General features: G+C 41.2%; 2 protein-coding genes across 3 annotated transcripts in view; one reads left to right on the plus strand and one right to left on the minus strand.

The window, feature by feature from the left end:
• The window catches only part of LOC105204017 (filamin-A), a 39,223-nt gene extending 32,736 nt beyond the window's left edge, over positions 1-6,487 (plus strand). For both annotated transcript variants that reach the window (XM_011173007.3, XM_026134795.2), the window contains 18 exons: positions 81-218; positions 295-468; positions 554-861; positions 938-1,166; positions 1,251-1,379; positions 1,484-1,699; positions 1,815-1,991; positions 2,202-2,441; positions 2,531-2,674; positions 3,525-3,683; positions 3,765-3,913; positions 4,006-4,192; positions 4,273-4,535; positions 4,620-4,791; positions 4,872-5,090; positions 5,172-5,368; positions 5,744-6,046; positions 6,303-6,487. In XM_011173007.3, coding sequence (XP_011171309.1) covers positions 81-218; positions 295-468; positions 554-861; positions 938-1,166; positions 1,251-1,379; positions 1,484-1,699; positions 1,815-1,991; positions 2,202-2,441; positions 2,531-2,674; positions 3,525-3,683; positions 3,765-3,913; positions 4,006-4,192; positions 4,273-4,535; positions 4,620-4,791; positions 4,872-5,090; positions 5,172-5,368; positions 5,744-6,046; positions 6,303-6,371 — 3,473 coding nt within the window. In that variant the 3' untranslated portion in view covers positions 6,372-6,487. The remainder of the gene's footprint in view (positions 1-80; positions 219-294; positions 469-553; positions 862-937; positions 1,167-1,250; positions 1,380-1,483; positions 1,700-1,814; positions 1,992-2,201; positions 2,442-2,530; positions 2,675-3,524; positions 3,684-3,764; positions 3,914-4,005; positions 4,193-4,272; positions 4,536-4,619; positions 4,792-4,871; positions 5,091-5,171; positions 5,369-5,743; positions 6,047-6,302) is intronic.
• LOC105204016 (ribosome biogenesis protein BMS1 homolog) lies at positions 6,116-11,241 on the minus strand. The gene is made up of 3 exons (XM_011173006.3): positions 11,007-11,241; positions 10,036-10,917; positions 6,116-9,475 (listed from the first exon to the last, which is right to left on the minus strand). Exons 2-3 carry the CDS (start codon positions 10,875-10,877, stop codon positions 6,601-6,603), a joined length of 3,717 nt encoding a protein of 1,238 aa, XP_011171308.2. The 5' UTR covers positions 10,878-10,917; positions 11,007-11,241; the 3' UTR covers positions 6,116-6,600.
• Between the last annotated feature and the right edge of the window lie 732 nt (positions 11,242-11,973).

Raw genomic sequence — 11,973 nt, forward strand, 5'->3', positions numbered from 1 at the left:
AAACTAATTATAAAATTAATAAATAATTAGTAAATTATTGTAAAATTACATATTATTTGAATTAATTATTTGCTGTATAGGCGATCACAGCGTCGAAGTGAAGCTCAGCGGATCGCATGTGGAAGGTAGCCCATTTCTCGTCAAGGCTTATAACGCTGACAAAGTAAAGGTGACGGATATAAATAGCGGAGTCGTCGGAAAGCCAATATTCTTTAGCAGTAAGAATTTTTTTTAATTTTTTTTAGTAATACGATGAATCAGTGTTATATAAAATATGTAACATTCTCTTTCTAGTCAACGCCAGTCAAGCCGGGGCTGGAAATTTGGAAATTATAGTCGCGGTAAACGGCAAAAATGTTCCGAATTACGTGCAAAGCGAGGGCAATGCGAAGTTTAGGGTCAATTTTAAGCCACAAGAAGCCGCTGTACATAGCCTTAGTGTTCGTTTCAATGGAGAACCAGTTCCAGGTAAGAAAGAAATTTATATGATTTATATGACATATTTTTATTATACAGTTTAGCTAATATTAATGTTCCATATCTGAATTCTCAGGTTCGCCGTTCAGCTGCAAAGTAGTAGGTGCGGGTCAAGCAACAATTTCCGGTCATAATTTGAAAATGGGTGCTGTAAAGCGTCTAGTGTCCTTTACCGTGGATCCCCAGACTTCGTCTACGAACTGCGACGTTATCGCAACACCACCGTCAAATATCGCTCTACCCATTACCATCGAGCCCATCGACGGTAAATACAATGTGAGCTTTGTACCTACGGAAGTTGGTAGGCACAACATCAGCGTTTTGGTGGATGGCGAATCGATAAAAGGCTCTCCTTTTGCTTGCAACATTTACGATGTGACTAAGGTAAGTTCCGCAATTGCACAACTAAAATATGTTAATATTGTCAAGGTTAAACTTAATGCTGTTATAATGATTATAGGTGCACGTATCCGGTCTCTCGGAGGCGTTGCTGGGTCAAGCAACCACATTTACTGTTGATGCTGCAGAAGCTGGCGAGGGAACGTTGGAATTGGTTGTGAGCACGGAGAACAACACCGTTAAAGCCGAAGTAGTAGCTTGTGCTCGTGGTCTTTACGATGTCACGTTTGTGCCACAGACGACGAGTACACATTATGTTAATATCAGTTTCAACGATGACAATGTGCCAGGTTTGTAAACGGTTTTATCGATCAATAATGTCTACAAAAATCGACGTGAAAAATTGAAGAGACTTATGTTGTTTTCTTTCTTAGGGAGTCCATTTAAATGTCCCGTCGTTAGTGGAATGTTACATGGTCCATCGATGGTTCGAGTCGGTAATACGGCATATATAGATCTGGATATGTCCGACTTGAACGGTCCTATAGCCGCGGAAGTAACCGGTAAATTATTTACCTAAATTACCATATTTATGAGATCTTTTTTTATAAATTTTTATAAGACTTTTATAAATTTATTTTTTAATACGATTTTTGTTATTATCCAGGCCCGGACGGAATAATCATTCCGTGCACGTTAACCAAGTTATCGTCCAGTTTATATCGCGTGGAGGTTCGAACGCGACAAGTAGGAACATACAGCATAATATTCAACGATGGACACAAAATGGTCAGTTCACAGACACTCCAAGCTTTCGATCCCAGCAAGGTTTCCATCAAAGAAATAGCGGACGTAGTTTGTCATCGTCCAGGAACTATTATAGGTAAATATTTAGGTGTTTAAATTTTAATAATAGATCTAATAAGCATTGATCCGGTAAAATATAAACTATTTCTGAACTAAAAATATAAATAATATTTTATTTCTTTCTTGTATAGTCGTTGCATCGAAGGACGCTGGTCCTGGTAAGCTGTCTGTCAATGTGCGCTCCGGTGGTGCTGATGTGGATAGTTTGGCAAGAGAAAGGGAGAATGGTGTCTATGAAATTGTGTTTCATCCCACACGAGCTGCACCTCACAGACTTCATATAAAATACAACGAAGTCCATATTCCTGGTATGTATTTTTTATTATGTTTCTTTAATGAAAATTAAACGAATTATTCTTATTACGCTAAAGTTTATTAATATGAAAACTTCAATTATAACTTATTATGAGATGTTATATATCTTATATAAAAATATATTATTTAGACATATATATCTGAAATAAGTATATTTATTTTAATAATACTTGAAGTGTTCTAATTAGATTAATAATTTGCAGGGAGTCCGTTGGACGTGACGGTACGTGGTCCTACGGGAGGACGGGAAGTGACAGCGACAGGATTAGGCCTGTATCAATCGTGCGTTGGAAAAGTGACATCTTTCACGATCGAGACTCTAGGGCGTCCCGGCAAAGAGTTCGACGTCGTCATCAGCGGTCCGCAGGGTAACGCCGTACCGGTACGTTGCTATCAACATCGCGACGGCAATCTGCTCGCCGAATTCACAACGAATAGCGTCGGTAAGATCAAAACAGATTGCAACATATGAAATGATTGCAACATATGAAATGCTTTGAGAGAAAGAAATTATATCGTTGAATTATCTCAGGCACGTATAAAATCGACGTGCTGCACGGAGCGAAACCGGTACTAGGCTCGCCGTTCTTTTGCCAAGCCTTCGACGCTGCTAAGGTGAAACTTCAGGAATTAGGTCCCATGACGATTTCTGTTCATGACCACATCGCATTCAAATGTGAGTAATTATATATCTTCCTATCGTGCACTATCGATATAATAATAAGGAAGATTGAACATATAGAAGCGGGCACATAAAAAAAATATTTTGAACAATTGTTCAAAATGTAGTTAACTACAAAAATTTTGCTACTTGAATTAGAAGTTATAAATGTTTTTATTATTAGAAAATTTAACATAAAAGTTAATAAATGTCAAAAATCATGCGTTAGAAATGATCAATCATGAAAAAAGATCGAATTAATTTTATTTTGAATTTTATCGAATTATCATAAATTTATTATACATTCCATTTTTCTAAAAATAATATCTTTCGTGCATTTCTGAATGCATGATTCATTTATTAATTTTTTTATTAACGTGTAAACAAGATCGTTTTCACAAACGAAGAAAGTATCGTTGTGACCTAAATCGAGCGATACGATCGGATTCAAGTTATCGATCTTAAGAGAAAAGTCATATTAACTGTAAAGTAATCGTTCAAATTATTGAATGCGCGAAGGCATAATATCGCGTTCACTCGAGGTATAAGTGTGTGTCGATATTGCGTCCAACGCGCCTTATGTAAATGTGTGACGCGTACGCCTAGGCGAGAGAAAGTGGCAAGCGTTTTCTAATGCACCATAACTATGCAGCTACGTTTCAAGGCCGCATCTGGGATATAATCGCAGCAGATAGCTCGGACAGACATAGACTACTTTCAAATAGCCTTGCGTTGCACGCATTATGAACAGTCACGATACACATCGCGCGCGGCGCACTACCAATTGTAGAGCGCGAGACTACTTGACAATAACAGGAGGAAAAATCGTGGATTATCATTTACGTAACTCGGTGAATGATTACAGTGATGAAAGCCGATGCCGGCACGGCCGATCTGGACGTGACGGCGACGAGCCCGTCGGGCCAGGAAATCCCGCTTCAGGTCACTCCACTCAATGACGGCGCTGAGATGATTGAGTTCTCGCCCAGCGTGCCCGGGACTTACATGATCAACGTCACTTACGGTAATTACATTTAGACATAAAGAATTTATTCTTGAGAAGAAAGTTTATATTATATTACGTTTATAATTGCTGACAAAATAGGCGGATGTTCTGTGCCTGGAAGTCCAGTAGTGTGTACCGTCGACGCGGTTGGGCAAGCTCGCGCGAAAGGCGAAGGATTGCTGAGCGGTCATGTGGGTAAACCGGCACACTTTATCGTCACCGGCACGAGAAGTCCGCCGGCGGTTCAGGTATTTGCGTACGACGCAGTAAAGAAGCTGCTTCGTCAAGTTATACACGGGCTGTACGGGATTCTTTTTTAATTAAACCATACGCTGCGCAGGTGGACGGACCGGACAGTGTGTCCAAGGCCACCATCGAAGCCGGCGCTAATCCCGGCACGTGGAATGTGTCTTACGTGCCGAGCGAAGTCGGAGTGTTTGACGTGAGGGTCGTATCCGCCGGACAACAACTGCCAGGATCCCCGTGGCATCCAAAGATCATCGACACGCGGAATCTTCGCGTCATAGGTGAATAAAATTGATATGACACATTTAACATTGCCAAAATATTTCTATTGAACTTATGGATGGATTCGCGACGACTGTAGGTGGCTGGTCCGCTGTATGCGACGAGATCGGTCGCTTGAGACTGCATCCATCGAATAAGATCAGCTTTGACACCGCCGAGGCTGGACCTGGCGAGGTCAGTGGAAGTGTCGGTGATCACCCTCTTATTTTTGAAATGACGTCTAGCAACAGGCTGAAACTCGTTCCACCGCAGATGAGCAATGGTGAACATCGTCTAGAGATATTATTCAACAACACACCGTTTCCTGGCGCACCGAAGCTCGCACTCGTGCAGGATTTGGAGGTTTCTTATCTGATCAGAGATTTGATTTTAAACGCGCTTTTAATTACATTTTATTGCAATTATCATTGTTCATATTTTTTCTAGCCGCCAGTGCAGGATACGAGCCGAGTGTTGCTGAAGGGACGAGGATTAACGTCAGCGAAGTGCGGTGAGGAAGTCAGTTTTACCATAGACGGTTCTCAAGCTGGTAACGGAACCCCAAAAGTGCAATTGTTTTCACCTACCAACGAACTTAATGTCATGTTACAACATCTGGGTAAGTAAAAAAAAAGATAAGCGAAATTAGAAATGCGAGTGAAAAAAAGATTTTAAATTTTCTATGTATGAAACGCATAGGCGACAGCGTTTACCGTGCAAGTTATATACCGCTAACGCCGGATCCGCTCTTGATGACTGTCTCGTGGAATGGAAGGCAATTGAAGGGCTGTCCGTTGCAAATTAATGTTACGAGCGCGGCCGACGCATCTAGAGTCATCTGTTCCGGAGACGGACTTAAACACGGTATTGTCGGGCAAGAAATCAGAAGTTTTATCGATACCAGAAGAGCTGGACCAGGTAAAAACCCGTTTCCCGCATGTTTATGATAAAATATTTATTACTTCCGATGTTTTTTTTAATCGAAGACTCGTTTCGCAGGTGAGTTAACGGCGCATTGCGTTGGACCGCACAAAGTAGCGTATTGCGAGCTGTACGATCATGGTGATGCCACGTTTACGCTCAACGTGAAACCTCAAGAGGCGGGACGGCACGCATTAACGATCAAATACGCCGGAGAACATGTTCCCGGTTCTCCGTTTACGTTACGCGTCTCTGGAGCTCCAGATGCTTCAAAGGTATTTAATATTTGAAGTAGTTTGCTAACAAGAATCTTAGATGTTTCAATAAGTATTACAAATTTTAAAACTTAAAATTTAGCGCTCTAATGATTAAGTTCACTGTTTTCGAATTAGAAGTATGTACTGAAAAAAATTGATATTCAATAAATATATTTTATTATTTCCCATATTTAAATATTAACATAAGTATAAAATAATTTTTTCATAAACCTATGAAGATTTTTTTTTTTAATCAAGGAAGTGATACTAAAATGAATATATTTACTTAATAAATTGTTTTTTAGTATAAGAAGTGTTAATAAAATTATTAGGGTAGTGATATTTATCAAAATTAAATTTTAACTAAATTAATTGATTTGCTTGAAACATTAGGTTCGCGTTTATGGGCCTGGAATCGAACACGGTGTGCTGGCGACTTTCCAGTCGCGATTTATCTGCGATACGCGAGGCGCCGGTGCCGGTCAGCTCACAGTGAGAGTACGCGGACCTAAAGGAGCGTTCAGGGTGGAAATGCAACGAGAGACTCAAAAGGATCGAATTATTCTCTGTCGGTACGATCCGACGGAACCCGGAGACTACAGAGTGGAAGTCCGTTGGGCTGGTGTATTGGTGCCAGGTTCTCCGTTCCCCGTTAAGATTGTCGACACGCAAGACGAATTACTAATGCTCACACAGGTATGAGTTGCATATAATCATCTTTCTGAATTTATATAAAAAAGACAAAATTGAAATTGATTACAATAATTTAAACAAAATACATAATTAAATGTTTATTATAAACCATATTATATATACATTGAATTACGTAAATGTTCATATATTATATATATATTGAATTACGTAAATGTTCTGTATTTCTATTTAACGGATATTATACAACTGGCATTAAAACGAATGCCATAATGTGTTTTGGATTCATGCGATTTTTCAGGGTGGAGATAATTATTCGACAGGCCATCATACTATCACATCGTGGCGTGGATCGCAAGCTATATTGTAAAAACGCCGCGGCTAACATTGTTATTATATTTTTTATGGACTAATATATTTGATAATATATGATAATTATTGTAACTTATGTGCAAACGTTTTCAATAAACGCAACATTCCGATTAAGTATATATATTCTTTTCAACTTTCTGAGCAGTTTTTTGTACATCTGTATATGAAAAAATTTACATTTTCTCAATTTTCAAATATTAATTTATTCATATTCTATCTCAGAAACCTCACCGACTTTTTTTCTTTTCCAGTTTACTAAGATCCCTAAAGATTTCCTTCTTCACTTGCTTTTGCTTCTTCATCTTCTTGGCTTCCTCCTCCGCAACTCGCGCCTGGTACTCCGTTATTCTCTTCGTCATGGCGTTCTTCTCCCGTTTCTGTTTTTGCGCATAATTCGTTCTAATCATCTTCATCATGCGCGCGATTCTCTCTTCTTGGGGTTCGCGCACTACAGCGACTCTACTTTGCGCGAACTTAGGTTTGCGCATATGCGGTAAACACTTGAGTTTGGGCTTGTCTCTGTATGGAAGTTCCTTCTGTAACTTGCGTGGAATAACCAACGGCCTGAATACCTTGACATCTCGCTCAATCGGCGTATATATCGAGTCCTTGTTGGCTTCAGCGCGAATATTTTTCTCTCTCTTCAATTGGCCCGTAGTCTTCATACCGCGCCACTGATTCTTCTCCGCGGGCGGTAGCAACAATGACGTCACCGGGTTGTAGAAACGCGGCACATCGACCTTGTACCACGTCCTGCAGAATACTATGTCGCTTAACATTATCTTGTCTTCGAACGTGGCACGGAAGCAGCCCTCCGGTTTGGCAATCGCTTTTTTTATTTGACCGCGAATACCCGAGACCGTCTTGATTCGGGCACCCTCAAACTTGGCGACCTCGAGAGAGCTATTAAACATATCCTTGATGAATGCGGTTTTGCGATAGATCTTCATTGGCACACCAGTGAGTTTGAGCTTCTTCACCACTTGCGTGCTTTTGTCTAATTCCACAATTGAGCCGGTTGCCACGACGCGGAAACCCGGTTCCCTGGTCGCGACATCTTGCACCGCTAAAACTCCGGTACCCTGTGGAGTGATCGGCCCCCAAAAATGGCCCATACACGCCACATGCTCCGGTGTGTACTTCAGCATCCGATGACGCAGATTGTCCTCCAGTTTAGAGTAAATCGGCAGTGACTGAAATCTACGCCAACCTATGGAGAATATGAGCGGATCGCGACTCTTCAGGATCTTCGAATACCATCGGTGCTTCTTGATCCGTGTCTGCACGTAACCAATATTCTCCTCGCCGTACAACAGACCACCGATAATGATTGGATACGTCGGGTCGAGATGCGTTACTAGCTCGCATGGCACTGCCTCGAGTTCCACACGCACGTACATGCCGGGACGATAGCCTTCCAACTGGACTCTGACATCGTCGTCCAGCCCTTCGAATTCCGACTTGTTGATGCCTGCTTGCCTTTCTACCTCGGCTTTTAGCTCGTCGTAGTACGAATTTTTTTCTGTATTGTCGTATTCCGCGTCGAATTGCTCCTTCAGTTTCTTCTTTTTTTCCAAGAGCTTCTTCTTCTCCTCCACCTCGTCTGCTGGCAACTCTTTGGGAGACGCATCTTCCGCTTTGTATTTCTCTCCAGTCTCCAGATCCTCGAAATCGCCATATAGTTCCTCGTCGTCCAATTTCAAGAGCTCCTCGGCGTCCTCCGATTCCTTCCATTTACCTGTCACAAAATGGTTTATCAGCAATGCCTTGTTTTCATCCTCTAGCCAATTGCGCGGACTCTCCGTTGAGAAAAAAACGGTCTCTTCCTGATTTTGCAGCTCTCGCTCATGTATCTTCTGTTTCTGCTGTTCTTGCACCACGCGAAATATTCCGCCAATATCTTCGCCAGGCTTCTCGTCCTCCTTGTCTTCTTTCTCTTCCATCGCATTGTTTTTGTCGAATATTCCGTAAACCATCTTCATCAAATTCTTGGTGCTTCGTTGACGATCTACAAAGGCCTCCCTCGCCTTCTCGGTTAAATTCCTCTTCCACTTGAATTCATCGGCGACTTCCTCTTCGCTCTCGTCCATCTTGATATCTTTTTTCTCTTCTCCCTCATCTCCTTCAGATCCATTGTCTTCGAAATCGCTAAACTGATCCGCTCCATCCATCTCTAATCCTGCGCGTGAGTCTTCGTCGCTGAGCTCGTCGAAGCTCTCGTCGTCAATGTCCTGCTTCACGTTTGTTCTTGTCGTTTCTAAAAGACTTAGTGCCTCCGAGATCTTATTTTTTATCAGTTTATCTGATTCTTTACTCAGAGAATGATATACTCCTGCACTTTCTTGAGGACCATTCATGTTCTTATTATTCAACTCGGGCTCGTCCAGATCTGTATCATCGTCATTTTCGATAGTTGAATTAACTGAGTCTCTTTTTCTTTTCTTTTGTTCATTGCCTTCCTCAATATTTTTTCTTTTGAGGCCTTTTCCATCAGATTTTTCCGAAGTCTCTTCGTCGCTTGATTCATCTTCATCCATGTTGCAATCATCGTCGTCACTGTCATCTTCGTTATTTTCGTCATCTTCTTCATCTTCGTCATCTTCGTTTTTATGTTTTGCCGAATTATCGTCGTCATCCTTGTTCAAAATATTTTCTGCATCCGCTTCGTCTTTAAATATTACTTTTCGTCGAATTCTTCCATTTTCCGTCACCAATTCGCCCGTATAAGAAATCATACTGTCGTTCACGTCCTGTGATTTTATCGGTGCGGCGTCGCTGAACAGCTTTAGTTCGCTGTGCTGTAATTTCTGGTCTAGCGTCTCCTGTGTATCCCTCAAAGCGCTAGCCAAACCTGTATCCTCCTCCTTGTAGGAGTGACTACCGCCCAGCTCCACGTAAACGGCGTCTTTATCATAAACTATGCCACCGACGCCGGAAAACGGCGCATAAATCAGTCGTTCCTTTTCTACCAGGGCTCGCTTTTTAATCTGCTCTGGAAGCGGACAGGGATCTGGTAGAAAGTTCACATCCTTGATCTTAATATCTCCACAACCAGGTATATGGACAGACGTGTCCTTGTTCAGTGGTATTCCTCTAACGTATCTGCAAAAGAATTCAATCACTAAAATGATTAAAATACATAAAATTTTAATTAATTTAAAAATGTAGCCCTCTTATGACAGGATTATGTTCTGAGACTTTATAAATTAAATTTATGGTAAGTTAAAGAATTTATATTTCATATAAATAAAAAAATTGTGCGAAATAATTATTTTATTATTAAAAACTTTATTTAGGAAATGACAAAACAAAATTTGCTTAAAAGATCATTTTTAATGTATTATAATATTTGCTGTTATAAAATTAATGTTTGGTTTGCACAAAGATTAATTTCAACAAATAATTAAAAAAATACTAATTTTTATCTTAAAAATAACTCTTATGATATTAATTATAAGGGTAATATTTAATTTGAATATGGAATGATTAACGAATACTTAACTGGTTTTGTTATAATCTAATTAATTTTTAGTCAACAGCATGCAGATTGTAAATTCAAAAATGTGTAAATCAATGCAGTTGTAAATAGAGGGATATCTATACATTTCAAATGCAACTAGTTTGAAGAAAGTAATTCAAGATGGAAAACTCAATTATCTTACCCATACAAGCTGACATTTCTGTCAACCTTTGGGTTCTTCCTGATCACATCCGGAGGTGTCAGATCCTCCAGTCTATCAGCGAGTATGTAAGGATGAGTAGTTCGCCAAGTCAGAGGCCTGAACTTCATGACTGATATGAATCGCGCCAGATTCTTTATCTCTGTACGTAGATATTCGTCGTGCAGCAGTCCAGAGAGGTAAAACAATTTTGCACCGGCATATACCTCCGTCCAAAAGCGATGCTTTAACGTCTTTTTGATCTTCCTCATTTTCCTCGCGTTCTTTATCAAATCCAGATGAGTGAGAACGCCCATGATTCTCGGCATACCATGCACCTGACATATATTCAGAAACTCAAATATCTCCATCTCGAAGCCAAAAGAGGCATCCACTAGCAATAACACTAAGTCCGCCACTTTGGCGACGTCGATCATGCTGTTAATATCATTATTGCATTCCATGAAAGTGATCCTTCGCTTCTTGCCTGACACAACAGTGACAGGGCCAAGTATATTGGTCAATGGCTGTTTAACATAGCTCTTGATTAGGCATTGAATGACAAGCGACTTTCCCACTTTCGGCGGACCTACTACAGCCACCAAGACTGGCGGTGGCTCCAAGGGTGTTCTGTCGACCAAGGGAATGTGTTGCTTCTTGGTCTCAATGTCTTGTCTCCGTCTAAACCGCCTTTCCGCTTTAGTTGCGGAGTGAAATGTAAAAGCTTTTGGATTCTTCTGTTTATCCGACAGCTCCTGGACATGTTCCTTCTTGGCTTTCTTCTTTTCTGCTTTGCGGCCCGCATTGCGGTCCCTATGTGTTTTATGTTTCACGGTATCGTCCATCACGGACGATATATCGGCGCCTTTTTATTCTTTCGCTTTCCTGAAAAAAATCACTCTCGTTAATATCAATTAGAAATCTGCAATGTATTAACACAATAAAACCTTACTGTACAACAACAAACTTCTAACCTAAAATCTAAACACCGACACGTGTCTAGGATTTCTGTATTGAAATTACTTTTCGACAAATATTTCGCAACATTATTTTTGCAATATTTATAAGTTTTTAAAATAAGCAAAGATAGAAACTTTCTTCATACAAAAAATTAGTTAACGTTATGCATACAGAACACGTGAGCACATATACTTCCTCTCGCTTACGCCGTTTCAATTTTAGGTTATATCAGGTTATATTACGGATCAGTGTAGCCAATTGTGCGCGTTGTGCGGCTGCGCGATACCATATTGCTCCACGTGTCGTCCTTGGACTCCAAACGGCAACAGTAGGTCAGTCGATCGGGCGGGACGGCACGACGTCGCGGCGCATTTCAACTTGCATCTTCGTCGTCCTGTACGAGTTTTTGACGCGAGCGGGTGTTTCGAAAGTGCCAAAAGTGAAGTGAAGCGTCGAGTGTTCGTGCCAGCATCCGTCGCGTCGGACGCGATGCATGATGCGAAGTCGCGTCGCGTGCAATCGTTTTGCATTTCGCATCTTCTCCTCGTTGCCTCGTATCCCAAGTTTTCGACACGCGTGAGTACCGGGAGTGTCGAAAACGAAGGGTCGCGCGTTCGTGCTAACAATAAGTGTGAATCAAGACAAATCGTCATGAGCAGGATCGTTGGATCTCAAACATTCGAGAGCTGCGGCCGAGACGGAGCTGGACGGAGCGACCAGCGGCGAACGGTGAGTCATTTTGTATTTGTATCTACTGTTTATTCGTCTCTACAATTCGGTATTTGTGCATCGTCCGTGTTGCATTCGCGCAAATTATTGTCGATACAATGCGACGAGACGAATTAATCGGTTGCGTGAAAGCGGTTAGGATAGGAACGATTTGAAGTTCTTTTACGCGCGCTCGGCGCTCCCTTCGCCAGGTGTGCCAACAGTCGGACGCTTTCCGAGATCTAACCTGTAAATTGACATCGTAGTGTATGT

This window comes from Solenopsis invicta, chromosome 6 (genome assembly GCF_016802725.1).
Source record: "Solenopsis invicta isolate M01_SB chromosome 6, UNIL_Sinv_3.0, whole genome shotgun sequence".
Classification (NCBI taxonomy): Eukaryota; Metazoa; Arthropoda; class Insecta; order Hymenoptera; family Formicidae; genus Solenopsis; species Solenopsis invicta.

Bases quoted from the DNA above. Each gene is read 5' to 3' on its own strand.
- LOC105204016 (XM_011173006.3), bottom strand. From the start codon at position 10,877: ATGGACGATACCGTGAAACATAAAACACATAGGGACCGCAATGCGGGC. The intron at 9,476-10,035 runs GTAAGATAATTG...ATTCTTTTGCAG, and splicing joins AGAAATGTCAGCTTGTATGG to ATACGTTAGAGGAATACCAC.